General features: G+C 37.8%; 1 protein-coding gene across 2 annotated transcripts in view; it reads right to left on the bottom strand.

The window, feature by feature from the left end:
• apba2b (amyloid beta (A4) precursor protein-binding, family A, member 2b) overlaps positions 1 to 19,227 on the bottom strand; it is a 130,377-nt gene that overhangs the window by 6,527 nt on the left and 104,623 nt on the right. The window contains exons 7-11 of one of the 2 annotated variants that reach the window (XM_052090600.1): positions 17,362 to 17,394; positions 12,785 to 12,871; positions 7,188 to 7,373; positions 3,239 to 3,418; positions 2,418 to 2,630 (exon numbers count right to left, since the gene is read on the bottom strand). In XM_052090600.1, coding sequence (XP_051946560.1) covers positions 2,418 to 2,630; positions 3,239 to 3,418; positions 7,188 to 7,373; positions 12,785 to 12,871; positions 17,362 to 17,394 — 699 coding nt within the window. The remainder of the gene's footprint in view (positions 1 to 2,417; positions 2,631 to 3,238; positions 3,419 to 7,187; positions 7,374 to 12,784; positions 12,872 to 17,361; positions 17,395 to 19,227) is intronic. The other variant, XM_052090607.1, reaches the window with a different exon arrangement.

Raw genomic sequence — 19,227 nt, 5'->3', positions numbered from 1 at the left:
TGGGACTCTCTCAGTTTAAGTCTAGACTAAAGACTCATCTTGTCAGCCAGGCATACACCTACTATATCTATCAACTCATAGTTATGCTACATTAGTTACATCTGCCGGAACCAGACACCATCTCATATTCTATAAAACCTTTTTAATGTGGATGGCATCTACGCTAACTATTATTCTATTTGTTTCCTTGTCTTAACCTCGGGATACATATCTTGAGGTTACCAGAGCCTGCCAGATCCAGCTCTGGTCCTGCATGATGTCCAAATCCGGTCCTGCCTGATGTCCGACTCCCACTGTTACATGTTGCTGAGTGATGATGACTAACTGCAGTCTGTGCCAGCCAGATATCACTTCAGTCTACTACGATGGACTTCACAGAGGATGAACTGATGCCAGCACCAACTGTCAGACATGGGACACTTCACTGGACACTCCCTGAAACTTGGACTTAAAATGGACTCCACCGGAAATGAATCTGCCACAAGCTTACAGTCGAATTGCAGTGCACCATCCTAAACTCTGCCTGCATCACTTTGGTCAAAGGATGGACTACACTCTTAAAATGGAATACATAGATAAAAAATTAATGGAAGCCAAATAACAATAGACGATGCATCTCTTTGCACTTCCACAGTTAATTAAGAATGCAAATTATAAGACTTTAGTCATTAATCTTACAGTTAATACAATATATGTTTTTGTTTAAACATTGGCCCCTTACCTTTACTTAGTTTACTAATTTTAACATTTCTTGATTGTTCTACACATAATTAACTAATATTGGCATTATATTCATGCTGTTTAGCCAGAGGGGAACTGGCCCCCGCAGTGAGCAAGTTATTTTTCTCCTTTAACCAACATCTTATGGAATTTTGTGTTCCTTGCCACAGTTGCCTTAGGCGCACTAGGGGTCTAAATATAAATATAATTCATTTCAGTTATTTATTTTAAGGCACAATTTACAATCATGTATTTTTTTCTTTAAACCGCACTATTATGACTCAAAGACATTACAATATTACAGGTTTTTCTGTTGAAGCATAATTTTCTGTAAAGCTTCTTTGATATGATGTGTGTTGTGAAAAGCGCTATACAAATAAAAATGACTTGACTTGACTCGAACCAGTCTGGCCGTTCTCTGTTGACCTCTCTCATCAATAAGGCATTTCTGTCCGCACTTCAGCGTGTGGTGTTTGTGTTCGTTCACCATGTGTGTCTGCACGTGTTTTTTTCCATGCGTTCAACTGTCAGCTGTCGCCCCTCCCTCTTGTTACCTTGTTAGTTCAACATTACACTCACGTGTTACTCCTCATTAGCCTCTCTTTATATTCCCTTTGTGTTTTTTGTCCATTGCCAGATCATGTTTTGCGTGTTGTTATTCACGTCTTGCTAGTCCTGCTTATTTTCTTGCTGTTCTTGGTAGTCTAGTTATCTAGTCAAGTTTTATTTTTCTTCAATTTTGATTTGCTTTGGATTCCAAGGTTATTTCCTATTTTGCTTTTCTTTTGCTGTGTCTTGATCCCAGCTTGTTATCAGCCCTGATTTGATTTATCATTTTTTATCTTTATTGATTATTTGTATTTATTTTTCCTATACATTAACTTGGCATAGTTACTAGGTTTTTGCTTTATTTTTTCCCCTATCACCTGTGGCTTGCATTCCGAGCAGTTTAGTCTTTTCCCTTTTTCTTTTTTTTTTCTTTCCAGTCTCCCGTGTCTTCCAGGCTGCTGGACAGAGCTTATTCCCCCGCTGCCCCCGGTCTACCAGCAGTCATCTCCCTTCCCCTTTGCAGCGCCTCACCTGCCAACACTGCCCGTTGCTTACCCCATCTCAATCGCCACCATCATTGACCTATTGTGCGGACTGCTCTTGGCTGGGAGTTACCGTTCCATGGACCTAGTCTACGCTTTCTGAGGCCGATATTGTCTGTGGACGTTATCCTGTCTGGCTCATGCTTGTTTATTTCCCAATAAACCGTGGTTTACCCTTCAATTGAATCCTCTTCTTTCTGAACCCTGACATCTGTTTTAGCTCAAGATTAGTTTGCCTTTTTGGTTGTCTCTGCCATCATTTTATTGACTGTTGTTTGGTCAATTTGCAGGCCTAAACCACAGGTGTTTAAAAATCAGCAACTCAGTTGAATTTTGTGTATATTGTATACTGTATATTGTATATTATTAAGTGTATATTGTGTTGGGTAAACAAGTTGTGTAAATTGTGTTATATGTAAACTAGACATTTATTGTAATTGTCATGACTGCTATGTTGCTTGGAACTGCACCCAAAAATTTCACCCACTGTTGCACTTGTGTATATGGTTGAGTGACAATAAAGGGATTTTATTTTATTTTTAACAGCTGAATAAATGGCTGCCAAAAAACTTTGCCTAAGAAGCCAAGATTCAACCCTCTGCACACCTTGATGATTCCCTGACAGGTGGCGAGAGGCAGCCCCACCAGGCTGGTGTTGTTGATTGACATGATCTGGTCACCGATGCTGAGCTTCCCAGAACGGGCGGCAGGGCCTCCATTCATCATGTTAGCCAGGATCACTGTGGGCAGAATGGAGCCCCAGCCAGACTCCACAATAACTATGCCCAGAATCTCTCCCTTCTGTTTATCGAGCTGCAACTGAGACAGAAAGAGACAGACAAAGGAAAAAAAAGTGATGCAATGATTGCCACTAAAAGGATATATCAAAGGCAAAAAGGAACAATGCAGTTAAGGAAACAATTTTACTCACTTGATAAAATGACACTGAGAGCATGAGAGGTCAATCTAGCACAACTATCAGTGCTTTCAAAACAAAATAGTATGAAATGTCTGACCTCAAATGTATGTATTTAAGATTACAAAGGAATTTAACAGCCTTCAAGGAATTCAACATTTGAGTTGCACATGACATAAACATACATGCACGTCTCATAGACATAAACCCCAAAATTGAAATACGGGTTCATGAAACAAAGATGACTACTAACTTAGGTATTTATACAAATAACTTAAGATCTTAAGAAACAAGTTGTTGTGGAAAGCAGCTCAAATGTTTTTTGTTACTAATTTAAAGTTAACTAATTTGTCCTTAATTTGTATTAATTTAGTGCCTAAGTGTTCCATGGTTTTGCTGCAACATATCATCACTGTCATCTATTTTCTAAATATTCCACTGGTATTGGCCAATAACAACCAGTGCACAGGGTCAGCTGTATTTTGGACAGAACACACTTCATAGAGCTGACCTCTTTGCAGTTGTCAGAGTTTGAGAAGTGGATGAGATCATCGTTGTACATCTCCTGTGTGTTGATGATGTCGCTGTACTCTTTCTGACTCAAGTCCTCTGGGTTGATCCCGTTGGCTCTGAGGAATTCCTGGTAGGCCACGCTGAATGCCTGACCAATGGATTGTGCTATGAGCTGGGCCTGAACATGTTTGAGAAGAAAAACTGAATTTAGAAGTACATTTAAATTTAACACGCTACACATGGTCATAATTGGTTGACGATTGGCATATCATACTATGGATAGATGTGACAATGATTTGTGGCTGCAGACAGCAAATGAGTGAAGCAGCACACCAAACAAAAGAGTAATTGGGCACTTAAGAGTATTTGAGTACATTTGATTCCTTTTAAAAGACTAATTAAACATAAAAAAAAATACTTGGAATGTTCTTGGAAAATGTCTATGCAAACAATCATACAGATATAGGTACATTTGCACCAGCTCGGTAATAACTGCACACCGGTGTGTACATGTTGACTGATCTTAACTAACTGAACACCGTGCACTGGAAATTAGCTGCCGGCATCGAAGTAGGTGGAGCTCCAAGTCATACCTATGGATGACACGGACCAATAGCAGTAAGAAATTGTTTAGCAGCCGGTAAAACGTTTTCCAGGCAAGCTTTTATGAACCACCAAAACTAACGCAAAAACAGATTTTGTTCTAAATGACGTCACCGTTCACTCTTCGATTTTGTATGAATTATATTGGGGTCTTTAGTTTCTGACCTCTTATTATGAGTCTTTTGAAACACAAAAGCTCTTCTACATTAGATGTTCTGTATATACATTCTTCTGCCTTTGACAAGATCTGAGAGAACATTCATATATTGCAGATCAATACAGCAGATCACTGTGTCATATCTAACTTGTCTACAGTTCATTGATTTGATGTTTTGTGAATCTGCTCACTCATGTAGCGTTGTATATACATCAATATCACACTCCAAAAAAGGTTTACACTTTTGGACAGTTTCCATAACTGCCAGCTGTCGTTTTTAAAGGCATGGTAGAGCTAGAGTTCACGGTGAAATTCAAACATGCTGGCCTATTTCAAGCTCTGCTACCACATTCAGATCATTGTGAATAATCTACCGTGAAAGTAGGAGATGCATGTTGCATGTTACAGCCTATTATAATGGCCTGTTAAAACTGGTTTTGAAAAGTGATTATCTAAAGCTAAGCCACAGTTTCTGGCTTAACCTTATTCTCGAGGCAATGCGTAAACAGGTAGGGGTCATCCCACTAAAAATATAACATCCCAACGTACGCGTGTGTGTGCTTTGATCAGCACAGAAAACACAACTGCTTCAGGACTGTGCAGAGAGCATCTAAATCAGTCATGATGAAATCACCACAAATAAGTGAGACAGAACTTAAGGAGTCAGTTATCAGTTCAAAGTTTTGTTTAGGATCATTTGAAATTTGAAATTACAACTGCACACATGGTATCCAAATCTGTACAATATTTAAATCAAACATACAAATAGACTTTTATAGCAAAATATTGCACAAAATACTTTTGATATAAAAAAGAATTTTCAATCTTTTTTCAATTGAGTTTTAAACTGTAAAGCAAAAGTTGGAGACAAAATGTATTTTAACACATTATGGTTGTTAAACTTAAGGCGGGTGCACACTGTACGATTTATAATAGTCCTTTACGATTGTTGCTTGTCAGACTGTATGATATGAATGCATTGATATCGCCATGGCACACTGAGTGACGTTATGTAAGACTGCACGATATACATCGTAGCCGACTGTGGTCCCAATCGCCCCATTCAGTGAACGTGACTCAAGTTATGGGAGTGTTGCAGAATAGAAGCGAAACAGCTTAATTTGCCCACCACGGAGAAGCAATTTTTCTCTCTCTCTGAAAGTCAGGACATCAGCATTCCCATTGCTCCAATACCACTCCATCACGAGCATAGGCTAACATTTACAAGAAAGACGGATTTAGTCAAATAGGCCTATAATAAGATAGCTTGATCACAAATACAGAACATTTCAGATGTTGAGAATGAACGTGAGTGTGGGAGGTAGCCTACAGTGTAATGAGCTACCACAAGCAAATATTCAGTGTGGAAATAAAAAGACTTGTGGCATGAAAAATTACAAACTTCTCTGTTCACACTGGAGAGAACTAAAAAGGTGGGTTATAGTATGTCTTTCTACTCTTTTAGATTATGAACCTATAAGCCACGCAAAATTTTGAAAATTCATAAAGGCTGATACCACACTTGCAAATTCCCTATGGATGATGCACAAACATGACGTAGATTTCTATAATAGAATCCAACTCTATTTGCTGATTTGGATTAAAATGTCCCATAAATACTTACATTTTAAATTGTTCAATCTTTCTATTTTATTTCATTTATTTATTTATAAATAAAATTTGTGAATCTTAATAGAAGAATCTAAATCGTAAATTTATTAAAAGTAAAATAGTAATTAAAATAACGTTGTAAATATGTACATGTTACACATTTCTTGGAAGTATTTTCTGCTTATTTATTTATTAAAACATTTTATATAAAATGAAAAGACGAAAAAACATTGAAAGTGCTTGAGAAGAGTGATAACTGGGCACAAATTTTGCTGTGGTGCAAACGTGGAGCAGGTTTCTTTGGGTGCGAGAGAGGAGCGGAATATCTCATCTGGCCGTCGTAATAGCAGTCACACTAAACGGCTACGATGCCACATTTCAGACCAAAGAAGATCATCGCAAAGGCTATTAATTGGCAGTCTATCAACATGTCACACTGAACATTGTAAGATTGTTACAATGATTTTGCCCTGCCACGAGAGAAATAATTTAGGATTCACGAAACTTGCAGAATCATGGCAAAAATCGTACTGTGTGCACCCGCCTTAAGAGAAACATGTAAAGTGATGAACTACATCTTTGCTAATAGGGCAAACGTAAACTTGAAGGTAACTAAAAATCATACATCTACTAAAATCACAGTGGGGCCAGTTGGTTAAAAATAATTGGGGCCAAATATTAAATAAAAATACAAGTGTGAAATGTTCTAGTATAATTTGTTTGTAAAAACGACTTGGTTTAATATTTTGTTATTTAATGCATAGAAATTCATACACATTTTTCCAAGATTTGTTACAATGTAATTATTTTACTTTTATGGGTAGAAAATGTGAGGTGTTCTTTAAAACATAGGTTTAATAACATATGGAAGTACAGGGTTAACTACAAATGACTCATTTGTGGGTGCATACATGCACACACACACTCTGGCTTGTACATCAAAGAGTGGAAGTAGACAGCATAAATGAGGAACAACTGCAATGCAGAAGAGTGGGTTGTGTTGTGGAGGAGAGAAAAGTAGGGCCATTAGAACAGGATTATATAAAGCTGTAACTGGGGTTACTTTGGGAGGAAACACTCTGAGAAAGTAAGTGTGAGCCTCAGGTAAATCCAAATCTGAGCTGTGGCTGGATAAAATGTTCCATTCTATGTATATGTTTATATATACAGTGCTGTGCAAAAGTTTATCTCTGTACTTCTATTCTATTCTATGTTTGGGATTCTAACATTACGGCAGTGGTGGTGTAGTGGTCTAATGCACATATCTGGTAATCAGAAAGTTGTCGGTCCGATCCCCACAGCCACCACCATTGTGTCCTTGAGCAAGGCACTTAACTCCAGGTTGCTCCCGGGGGATTGTCCCTGTAATAAGCGTGCTGTAAGTTGCTTTGAATGAAAGAATCTGCCAAAATGCATAAATGTAACATTAGTTTTTCCTATTGACACACTAAAGCTGATGATTTAAATAACCATTTAAAGACAAGTGTTTTTTGTGGAACATCTTATGTGACTTTTGCACAGGACTGTATATATACAGATCTTAAGCAAAAACAAGTTTATTAAAACCTACACTTACATCTTCTGACTCAAAGACATGGCAAATCATTTTGTACTGTTTCTTGCCCTCGGGGGCTCCAGGAGTTGTCTCGATACAGTCCTGTGAGGCGGTGCGTGGCATGCGGCGTCTTGCCATCAAAACCACAATGTTCCCGATGTCAGCAATGTATGAGATGGTGCGCAATGTGTTATCCATCATGGTCTCCTACAAAACAACAAACAGAGTATCCAAAGTCAGTTACCAGCATTCTGTAGCAACACCTTCCAGCATATTACATCCGACCAGAGTTAAAGCTTTTTTCTTTAACCCTCCTATTGTCTTAAGAAGCTGCACCCTCCTTTTGACCTTCGGGTAATTTCTGACCCATATTGAAAACCATTCAAAATGCATAAATTCTTGATTAGTGTACAATGTCATTAAAGAACCCCCTAAAAAAAAATCTATTTTATTTTAGTCCTAAAGTCTATAATGATAGGGGGAAAATGATAAATACTGAATATTAATAGAGTTTTAGGAGAAACTTATATACAGCAGGTACCATTGGGGGGGCTTCAGCCCCATTGTACCCCATCATATAAAATCATGTTAGTAAACTTATTTACTAACATATTACCTGTTAAAAACTGTAATAAATAAATAAATAAATAAAAACTCTCTCCGAGGGTGTGTGGACATGTGCATGTGTGCACAAATCCCGTTTGTAATTTGTGGGAGAGATGCACTGCCCAGTAAAGCAGGTGGGAAAGCTAGAAAACAAATTTGATTTATAGATGTACAAAAATTATTTTAATCTGTATGACAGAAAACGTCATGGTTACTGTTGTAACCTCCGTTCCCCAAGGGAAGGAACGAGACGTTGTGTCAAATAAAGTGACACAAAGGGTCTTCCTGGGACACCAAACGTACCTCTGAACCTGAGAAAAGGCCAATGTCAAGTTGTCAGACAGAAGTTGCATGCCCCGCCCCGGACATACGGGTATAAAGGGAAGTGGGGCAGCGAGTGTCAGGCAGGATTTAGCATTGAGGAGCCGAAAATAAGGTACGGCCATTTACAGTGGTAGGTCTACTGCTGTGGCAGGAGGGACACAACGTCTAGTTCCTTCCCTCGGGGAACAGAGGTTACAATAGTAACCATGATGTTCCCCTTCTGTCACTCACTCGACGTTGTGTCGAATGAAGTGACACAAGGGGTCTCATCTAAAAATGCCATGCACTTACCGTGTTACGTGAACTGTCGAGACAGGTGCAAGCAGGCTGCTGCGTGCTAGAGGCAACTGTGTCGGCTACACGTAGCCCTCCCCAATGCCCCCAAAGAGAGGTCAAATACAGACCTTAGGTTCCCTGCACCCTTGAGAGGACACTACAGCAAGGTGACCGGGGCAGTGGGGCTGCCCTAGGGAAACGTGGGTCCGCCGACAGGGGACCACGGGAAATACATCACAGGGAGTTTGCCTGAGAAGGGAGCTAAGCCTGTGGAGCCCGACCCCAGTACAGAGCACCTGTGACTTGTAGTGGGTCTGGCCGCGAATTGCTCTGCTGGTGCGCTCTGCCACCAACCTCGACTATGTTCTCACACTGAGAACATGAACCATTCATAAAATGCTGCCTGAGTGTGATCGCAGCCCAGGCACGCGAGGCAGCTTTTATGACCGTCAGAAGTGGAGAGAAATCAACCACATCCAGGAACTACACAGAGGCGGAAAGACATCTTTAAAAAGACACGTCCTGAAAAGGATGTTCAACGCCTGCTGTGTATTACTCTTTTATGAGTTGGAACTCAAACTCTTTTAGAGGAAATAAACTCTTTTTAGGAGAAACACTCTTTCCGGCAATGAAAGCACTGTCGAAGCGCCCAGGGGTGTAGACTGCACAGCGGAAGAGAAAAGAAGAGGAAGAGAAAACGCCAACTGGAAACGTGCCGTAGATCCAACAGCATTGATTCTTGCCAACAGAGGTGAGTGAAACAGTGGTGAACTCAGCTTTGCTGTTGCACAACCGTTCGGCTCCGAAGAAAAATTCTGACTGACACTCGCTGCCCCGCTTCCCTTTATACCCGTATGTCCGGGGCGGGGCAAGCAAATTCTGTCTGCCAACTTGACATTGGCCTTTTCTCAGGTTCAAGGTATGTTTGGCATCCCAAGAAGACCCCTTGTGTCACTTCATTCGACACAACGTCGAGTGAGTGACAGAAGGGGAACTGGTTCTTCCATACGCGTCAAAATTGACTATTACAAGGGGAGGAACAATTTCTTTTTAAATGTTATTTCTCTTAAACAATTATATACACAAATAAATTGTATTTATTATTTTGCTTATTTCGATCGTCTTGACAAAGTCACAATGTTTGGTTCAAGTACCAAAAACTATGCGCTATTTTTAATGTAATCTTTACCTGTCCTGGGTCAAAAATGACACTTACAATTAACCCAATTTTTTTCAGCTTAGTTATTATTTTGCAGACACTTTGTTACAAGAGAGTTACAGTAGGGACAGTCCCGGTGGAGCAGCCTGGAGTTAAGCATATAGCACACGGGTACAATGGTAATATGGGTTTCCAGAACCCTCCCATTCGTGAATCTCTTGGATCTTTTGAAACTACAAGCTTACAGCCTTAGGTTGAGCCCAGATCTATATAATACACTTCAGGTCCACAATTTGTTTTAATTTTTTTCCCCCTCCAATAAAATTACTCTTGATGCTGTGTTCTGGTTAGCCATTAAAATACAGTCATAATTTATTTTCCACATTTATTTTGTTATATATCTTGTTATTAAATATACTGTATATAACTAAATACATTTTATGTGTTGACAGTCTGTGTTTTTGTTTTTAAGTGCACTTTTAATGCATTATAAACCAAAAGATAATTGCAGACAATATATATGTAAATTGTCATGCACTGGATGGGTGAATTAGGAGGACAAGAAACGGCATGTATCTATCTTACATATACAAATGAAAAGGTAATAATTTACATCATCAGACAGCTAAGAGAATTAATGACCCACAACTTCCTCAGCAATAGCAAAGAGGAAATTCATACAGCATTTCCATTCGGTGCACACACAGAGCTGCAGGTAATGTGTGGGGATATATCCATTTAATGCAGCTCTTCTTTAATTATAGGGCCCGATGTAAAATACATAGTGAAGCACAAGCTATGAGTGCTTGTATAATTTATTACAAATAAGCCATCCTTTTAACTCTCAACTCGATTTAGATATAGCTTGGAGTCCTGAATAACAGCTTCCTGTGGCCTGTACTTTTGACTAATAATAATTAATCTGTAACAAACAGCAAATGGAGACTCAGTCTCCCTCCACACTGTGATAAGTGACAGGCAGGGTGAGGACAATCACTGCATTGCAGCACATAACGGAATGTCCGTGCCAGCCGGCCCACTCACTGCTGTTCAGTCAGAACTCATTACAAACACACTAACACACACACACGCGCGCACACACTGTTGGTACTCCTATCTTTATGAGGACTCTCAATAGACATAATGATTTTTATACTGTACAAACTAGGGTTGTGCCGATAGATGATGATACCTGAGATCGACGATGTTCAGAGTTATCGCCAATAGCTGATGCCTTTGATGATGTAAAGGCGATATTTGGCACGTTTTTCCATGTATTAAATTATTATTATTATTAGCCTATTATTATCAAATTAATATTTCAAATAATTTGCATGTAGACACACACTTGAAGAAACACACTTAATTATATTATTATGGACAGATGACAGAAAAGCCGTCTATGTGCATGTATGACACGCTGTTTGTACGGTGGCGTGCAGTCTCGTGGAACATGCGCATGTAAAGGTTTCTTACTCTTTCTTTGTTTCTGTCTTCCAAGATTTTTTTTGTTGCAAGAACAGTATCATCTATGAGTGCTGCAAATGACCTCAGACATCTCAGCTCTGGAGATGCTTTGAGTTCAGTTTACTTTATTTCCACAGAGCAGTTCATTGTGAACGCAACTCTGCAGCCTGTAAAATAATACAAAATATATAAAATAATACAAAAACACGTTCACCTTGAACTGTGATTTATATTTCAGTGATAATTATCATCATTATAATTATTATTTTAACATTTATAATTGTTTTTATGTCTTCATTTGTGTAATTAATTTTCCTCCTGCATGTTTAGACGTATTCTTTCATGACGGTAAATGGAAAGGTGGTTACTGAATATATATATATATATATATATATATATATATATATATATATATATATATATATATATATATATATTATTTTGTTGATCACTTCGTTATTTTAATTTCTTTATCATTCTGTTTGTAGTGCAATTTGAATTTAGAAATGTATTTGATTTAAGTTTTAAAAAATGTAAATAAATTAACTTATATATATATATATATATATATATATATATATATATATATATATATATCGCAATATATCGTGAAGGAGGGAACAAAACAAATTTATTCACACATATAATGTATTTTCCTGGACAACGAAATACCCGATCAGAATGCACGGATGAGTAGTAGAATGAGAAGTAGGCTATTTGCCAGAGAGATGTTCACAACAGTTGTAAAACCATCTTTCAAAAAGTTGAACAAAATTTTTTGTCAAAATAAATAAAAAATAGTTCAGAGTTTGAAATCAAGGTGTCTTGCTTGTGTAAGCTTAACCCTTTTGCACATTGTGTGTTTTATGTTTTATAAAACGTAATACTGAAATAAAAACAGCACATTTATTTACATCTGTAACTATTTGAAATTTGAGTAATTTTCTTTTTTCCAAATATGATTTATAATTTACATTTTCATTTCTTTATTTCTATATAATACATCTTTTGTGATTTTGTGGTAACAAGAACATTTGAGAGCATATTTAAATTACAATGGTAATGATTTTCAGGACTGATTCTAATCTTAGTTTTTTTACACTGAAAAAAGTGGTAACCTTCAATTGTTACCTCAAGGACCTTGTTGGTGTAACCTATTTTGTCAGGTTGCTACATGTTAAAACAAATAACCAGTATATGTAGTGTTTTGGATGCTGGTCCCCAGCATGGGATGCTTTTTTACTAGGCTTTTTTTTCATTCTGCCACAGTCAAATGAAACAAACAAATGATTGACAATGATGTATTTTCCTTTTTTACATAGCTTATACATAGACAAAACAACATAACACCTGTATATAAGTTATTGTATGGGTATGTTACCCAGGCTCCTTAACCAGTAAAAGAAGAAAATGAAATGTTTTGTGTTTTACCATGGAGCAATAAAAAATAAAATAATATGAAATATAAAATATGAATATGAGTTTAAACAGCAAGGTTCACCTGGTCAACCATATTCATTTGAAACCATACTGGTTAAACTATGTTCTTTCTGACCAAACCAGCACCAAACCAGCACTAACCAGCATAAACCAGCTTGGACCAACACATTAATTAATGTTTTTGAAAATTTCCGGGCTTATTTGATGTTTTTTTGGAGGGTGCTTAGCATGACAATTCACAGACTTGCATTAATATGCTTGTACTTACTTTTAGGCTTTATTGTTTAATCTTTACAAATTTTATTCCAATTCCTGCAGCAACAGGCAGCCGGCCGCTCTAACTCACCTGGGAGTCTGCATTCAGTACTTTGATCCTTTGAGTTGAGATGAAAAGATCCACCTCCGTCAAAGACTGAGCATCTCCCTCTGGGCTCTGCAGACAAAGAGACCAAAAACAAAAATATGAAAAACTACCCCCCTGCCAGGCCAAGAGGCCACCATTGTACCCATGCTATAATTCATATGAAGGCCCATGAGGAAAACTTAGGAAAAAGGCACGACCTCTCAAACCCCTAATGAAAGCATTTGAATGCTTATTCATATATTATACACTAGTGTAAGCTTGGCCACATGAGAGGGGAGCCAAGGGTTGTGCTTAACCTCAATAAATTGCACTATTAATAGTCCAAATGGTAAGCAATATGGCATGCTGAGATGCAAAGAACATATTAATTTAATGTAAAACAGCAATGCTTATCTTTGATAGCCTATCCATATCTCAGAATTAATAACTGATTAGTGCTAGTCAATAGTGGCAAACTGTATCTCAATCAAAACCTTGTAGCAAAATTAAATGACTAATGAACGTTAATACAACTGCAGCAGGGCACAATGATTAAAGCTTACAGTAACTTCCCAAAACTGATGAAGCGTGTTATTTCAAAGCTGAAAAACACAGTGAGTTATTCAGGACATTAGACAGACAAGTAATCATCAGGTATACATCTGTGTTAAGTAGAAGCCATGCAGAGGTTTCAAGTGATGAAATGATTAAGAGAGAGTGAGAGTGAGAGTGAGAGAGAGAGAGAGAGAGAGAGAGAGAGAGAGAGAGAGAGGTGCAGTGCAGGGTTATGCAAAGTGGTCTTAAATGACAGACAGGTATGTAAAAAAACACACAATACCAACACTTTACCAGCTGTCATACTGTCTCAGAGTGCCATTCATTAACTTGTCAGGACATTTCTTTCTTTGGTTTTTTGGTACTGCAATAAGTAAGGGTTATGTAGGAATGGCTATACACACATGGACTGTAAACTACCTTTCTATATAGGATTAATGACAAAGTTCACCCAAAATTAAAATACTGCCATCATTTACTTACCCTCAAGACATTCTTTCTTCCATGGAAAATGGAAGATGATAGGCAGAAAGATGGAATATAAGGCAGAATGACTGAACCCAAAGTATATTTTGGTCAGATGTGAACACTAGGCATATGCATACAAGACACTTGACCACTGATATATACAGTAATTTAGTGATGTTTTGTTTGTGAACGGATCTGTCTTTTTGAACTATGTTTTTTACGTGAACAAATCGTTCTCGTTCACCTCCATACACTGACTCATATTTCTCATTTACTAAAGATTCACCCTTTTGAAACCAATAAGCTCAGCTAGAGACTGCTTTGGTATTATTTCTTGCACCTAAAGACCGACTATAGCATGAGCCAGTAGCACTCAAGTGCAGGCTGTGAAGGAGTCTTTAATTGGTTTCACCTGCTTCACTCGATCATTTGAGTCTGAATGAGGTGAGACATCTCGTTCATGAACGAACTGAATGTACTGGTATACTTGTTCGTGAACTAAATGAATGAATCACTCAATCATCTCATTCGTGAATAAAGATCTGCTGACTGACTGAACGAGAGGAGCAATGTCATTTGTTCAGTTACATTCAACATGGAGAGTTGTATGCAGAACATATAATCCCCAATTTATGAATGTGTAAAAATGACTAAAGACCATACATTTAAAATGGCATGAAATATGAATAGAAAAGTTGTGGTTTGGTGCACAGTGTAAGATATTTAGGATTTTCGTGAACTTCATAAAAGTCCAGTATTTGATCAAATAAAATTAAAATAAGACATGCTTTAATGTCATTTGTGTCAAAAATGGTTCTGGTGTTTAAACTCTATTTTAAATGTCTTTGTACATTTGTGTACATGCAAATTTTATTTGTTTTGCCCTTTTCTGCTTATAAAGACTGACTACAGCGTGAGCTAATAGTATTCGAGAGCGGGCTGAGAAAGAGCATATAATTGGTTTGATCCACTGAACGAATACACCCTTCAATGAATAAATAGTCGGCCATTTGAGTCTGAACGAGATGAGATCTCAGTCATGTCATTCAAGAACAAATATCTGCTGACTGGCTGAATGAGAGGAGACGGCAAGTCGCTCGTTCAGTTCAGCAATCTCGTTCAACAAGAAAAAAGGACGGATCAATTATGGATAAAAAAGAGTGGTGACCACACATTACACTGACATATAGATGTTATTGAAACAAATAATAATTTTTAGTCTAATATTGTTCTTTTGAACAGCTTGATAAAAAAAAAGTAATGCTCAACAGTTCACCATATGATAGATTTGCATTGTTGTCATTTGTGGGGAACCACTGTGCAGTTTTGAAGTCTCTTAGAATATATGATAACACTCATAATTAAATAAAGGATAATTAGATAATTAGACTTGGTCTGGTCGTGAATGACTCTATGCTTTAGGTTCAATGCAATCGCACGTTCAAAATGTAAAAGGTCATTTGGCGCCATCTACTGGCAAAAAGGTGTAATTTGCAGACATTTTCAATTAATCTGAATGTATTATATGCTTGTAATAGAATGACAACACATCCCTTCCCGTGGAGGGTCCTTAAAAAGTCAGGCTGGTATTTCGAAATCGCTTTAAATACACAGGATTTGCCTGTTTTCATATTGAAGTGCTCTCTGCTGTCATAAATTGATAATAATATGTTTATTTTATATAGTTACATTCTTGAACCCAAGGTCACTTTACATGAGAGCAATTATATGAAAAATAGCAAATGGACAGATACGTCAAAAAAAATACAAAGAAAATAAAAATAAAGTACTCCCTAATTAACTAACTAGCAGCCGAGAGATAACACTGAGTGAAGAGATTCGTTTTAGTTGTGATTTAAATGACGAGAGAGTGGTGAGTTCCCGAAGGGGTTGTGGGAAAGCATTCCAAAGTTGAGGAGCATCAGTCATAAATGATCTACCTCCCATAGTAAACAACCTAAACTTCGAGACAAACAGGACGTTTGCACCAGTAGACCTTACAATGCGAGCGGGATTGTAATGGTGGAGCAAATCAGTTATGTACTGAGGAGCAAGTGTGTGAAGAGTCTTGAAAATAATAATCAATATCATGTATTAAATGAAATAGGTAAAAAATACATGTAATACATTCTGTGTACATAGCCATAAAAAAAGAAAATGTAAACCTAGTCCATCAGTTTAATTTTCACCATCTTGGCTTTGTTTGTCTCCCACACTCTCTTTGTGCCCACTGTGTGTGTGTGATAGATAGGGAGAGCGAGAATGCACTCCCAGCCATGTGACCGTGAGAAAAAGGCACTTTTTGATTAAATAAAAAGTAACTAAGAACAAACACTTCGATGTTATACATATCTCTGAAAATTTCAGTTTGTATCTTATCTCTGTTTCAGTGAACTTGTTCTGCTGATCTGTTACTGAAATTTGTTAGATCTATACTGTTTGATTAAGCTACATTAACATAACTCACACAGGCTTTCAAAAAACAACTGATTTGGAAAAAATGTATAATTACATGTGTAGGATGTTTGCATTGTAGTGATGTACAGGCAGATTTCAGGTGTAAAATCTGTGATTCAATGGATAATGTTTACTCACTGATATGAGATGATTTTCTATTAAGTCAATAGACACACTGGAATGTTTGGATAGCAATATGGAAGCACTGTGGCTTTAATGCTATGACGTCATCAGCAATTCAGTTATACATTAAAGATCAGCAGTGACGTAGATTTAATCATCAGCAAGGTGATTGAGCACCTGGTGCGTACTCTGAATGGACAGTATACACATTCGCCTGAAGTAATTTACACTAATTAGTGGGTCCACAAGGTGGCAACACTCACATTTGTGCCGTGGTTATGCACGTAAAGAACGTTTGTGATTTGAGGTCAGGTGATACCTGCATTTGCATAACTCAATTCCGAAGGACATCTTTATGGGTCTAAACTCCTGAAGATAAATAAGTCCAGTATCTCATAGTTGTACTGTGTAGTGCAGAGTTGTAGTGTTCATTCATGTAAACTGCCTATGTATGCGCACACTGAAATAGAGTATACTTTGAAAGTCTGTGTTCGACTATACGCAGATGCTAAGCATTCATGTCAAAACTGAGGTATACTTTGGGCTTCAAGCTAACATTCTGCATGTACCTTTTGTGTTTCATGGAAGAAAGAAAGTCCTAGAGGCTTGGAACAACATAAGGGTGAGTAAATGATGACATAATTTTCTTTTTGTTTTTTGCAGTCTGTTTGCAAAACAGCCTTGAGATTTTGAGTCCACATATCTTAAGGCTCATTTTAATTTGCCACATACAAGTGGCTGTGCAGACCTGGCACTACATTCTGGTCACTATCATAAAGAATGGTCTGACCTCTTTCAACTGTGACTGAAAGAGCGGATCCCAGTCATCAAGAGAGCTGGATCTAAAGCTTCACTTCAGATAGAAAGAAGCAGCACTTAATTCAAATGGTAAAATTATGGACACACAGAGATGGAGTGGATGGCAAAAAAGGCATTTTTCTTTTCTATCTTTTTTTTTATTTTACTTTACACACCACCTTTTTCTTGATTTTGGCTGCCTTCTGTACCCTCTGGGAGACGTTCAGGATAGTACAGGGGTCATCACACACAGGAGCAGCAAAAAGGCATGGGGGTAAAAAAAAAAAAACATTAAAAAAACAGGCAAAAAAACATAAATAACCAAACGCAAGGTCTGCATGCCATCATCAGTATACAGAGAAGTTGTCTCTGTACACAAACACCAACACACCCATATGCAGCAACATTTCCCCCTGCACACACATACATAGAGACAGCAAATCATAGGACATGCAAGCATGGGTATAATAACTGTTACGTCAAAAGAAAATAGAGAGAGAATATCATGCACCTGTCATAGCAACATTGGTTGAGCCAATGGCAGGAGTTTGGCCATGACTACTTGTTTGAAACAATCATTATTTTTGCAATTGCATGTGGTGTCATTTGGTGAAATTACAAAAAGCAGCCTAAAAGCTTTCTGCTCTATATCACATTCGTAAAAATATATTCAAGTATATTAAAAATATATACTGTATTTAATACGAGAGTGAAAGTGTATAAAATTAACACACAGTATACACAAAGAAAGAGCAAGTGTGGGAGAGGGAAAAGAAAGAAAGAGAGAGAGAGAGAGAGAGAGAGAGAGAGAGAGAGAGAGAGAGAGAGAGAAGAGAGAGAAAAGAACAAGAAAGAGATGCTTAAAATAGTCCTGCAATTCCTCTATCTATGCCAAACACCCAGCCTTATAATGCCCACTCATTATGAGTGCGTTCGTGTGAGCAACCTGAATACACACAAACAGTAAAGGCATTGCATGCTGATCCCATTCAGCTCTCTCTCTCAAACACACACACGTTCTTCCACCTGAATAAGGCCATTTTCCTCTCGAACATTTGCCCTGTCTTTCCAGCTGAGAATCAAGTGCATGGCAACTCCTTTACTGCCAAATTTATCTGCAAGGATGGGAAGTCAATGAATTCCTTTTTTACAGTAACCACAGCCAACCCACCATGTCCTCCAATGGCAGAAAATACAGCAAGGAGAAGATAAATCAACAGCATGAGACAATGTGGTGCAGAGAGAGAAAAAAATTGCTTGAAAGTATGGGAGAAATGACAGAGTGAAAGTGTGGGCGATGAGGGTTGCATAAATACTGCATCAATCTGGAGTCTAGAGGCTACAGGGATATACTTTTTTCTGTTTTCTGCTTAACGCAAATGGTTTTAGTCAGTCTTCATCCTGCATTCCTGGCCAGAAAATCAGGGGGATCTGTCGCTAAAATATTTGATCGATATCTGGGTCACGATATGATAATATTCTGATTCTTTATGTTTAGTGTATAGTTATTCAAAACTGTAATATATTGCAATCTTTTACTTGTGTCTATCATCTGCATTGTACTTCAGTGTACTGATAGTTCCTGGTGTGAGAATATTCATGCAGAATCATGAGATGAAACTTAATTGACGAATGTGGTCTTGTGTTAAATAAAGCTTTACAAAATGCAATAAATGGAACAGAATACAGATATCTCGAGATGTGTTTTCAGATTGAATTTCTCTTAAAGCTGAAGTATGTAACTTTTTCAGTTTTAAAATACTTTCTTTTATCCTAGTGTGACAAGGCGGATGGCGGGGCCGGGTCGTGATTCTACACACCCGGTCCCTTATCAGGCTAATCAAGCCTCCAAGAGTGGCCAAGTGCGGATGGTGGTGCAAGAGAGAGAGTGTGTTTACGGGCAGCTGCCCCGTGTGTGTGTCTTTTTATTTAATTAAAATTAAATTTGTAATAGTAATAGTTGTTTATATCGTCAAGCCGGTTCTCGCCTCCTCCTTTCAATTAATCCATTTACACCCATTTCAGTAGGCAGAGACACTACAAGT

The sequence above is a fragment of the Xyrauchen texanus genome, chromosome 2 (genome assembly GCF_025860055.1).
Source record: "Xyrauchen texanus isolate HMW12.3.18 chromosome 2, RBS_HiC_50CHRs, whole genome shotgun sequence".
Taxonomy (NCBI): Eukaryota; Metazoa; Chordata; class Actinopteri; order Cypriniformes; family Catostomidae; genus Xyrauchen; species Xyrauchen texanus.
This window is presented reverse-complemented; position numbering and strand designations above follow the sequence as displayed.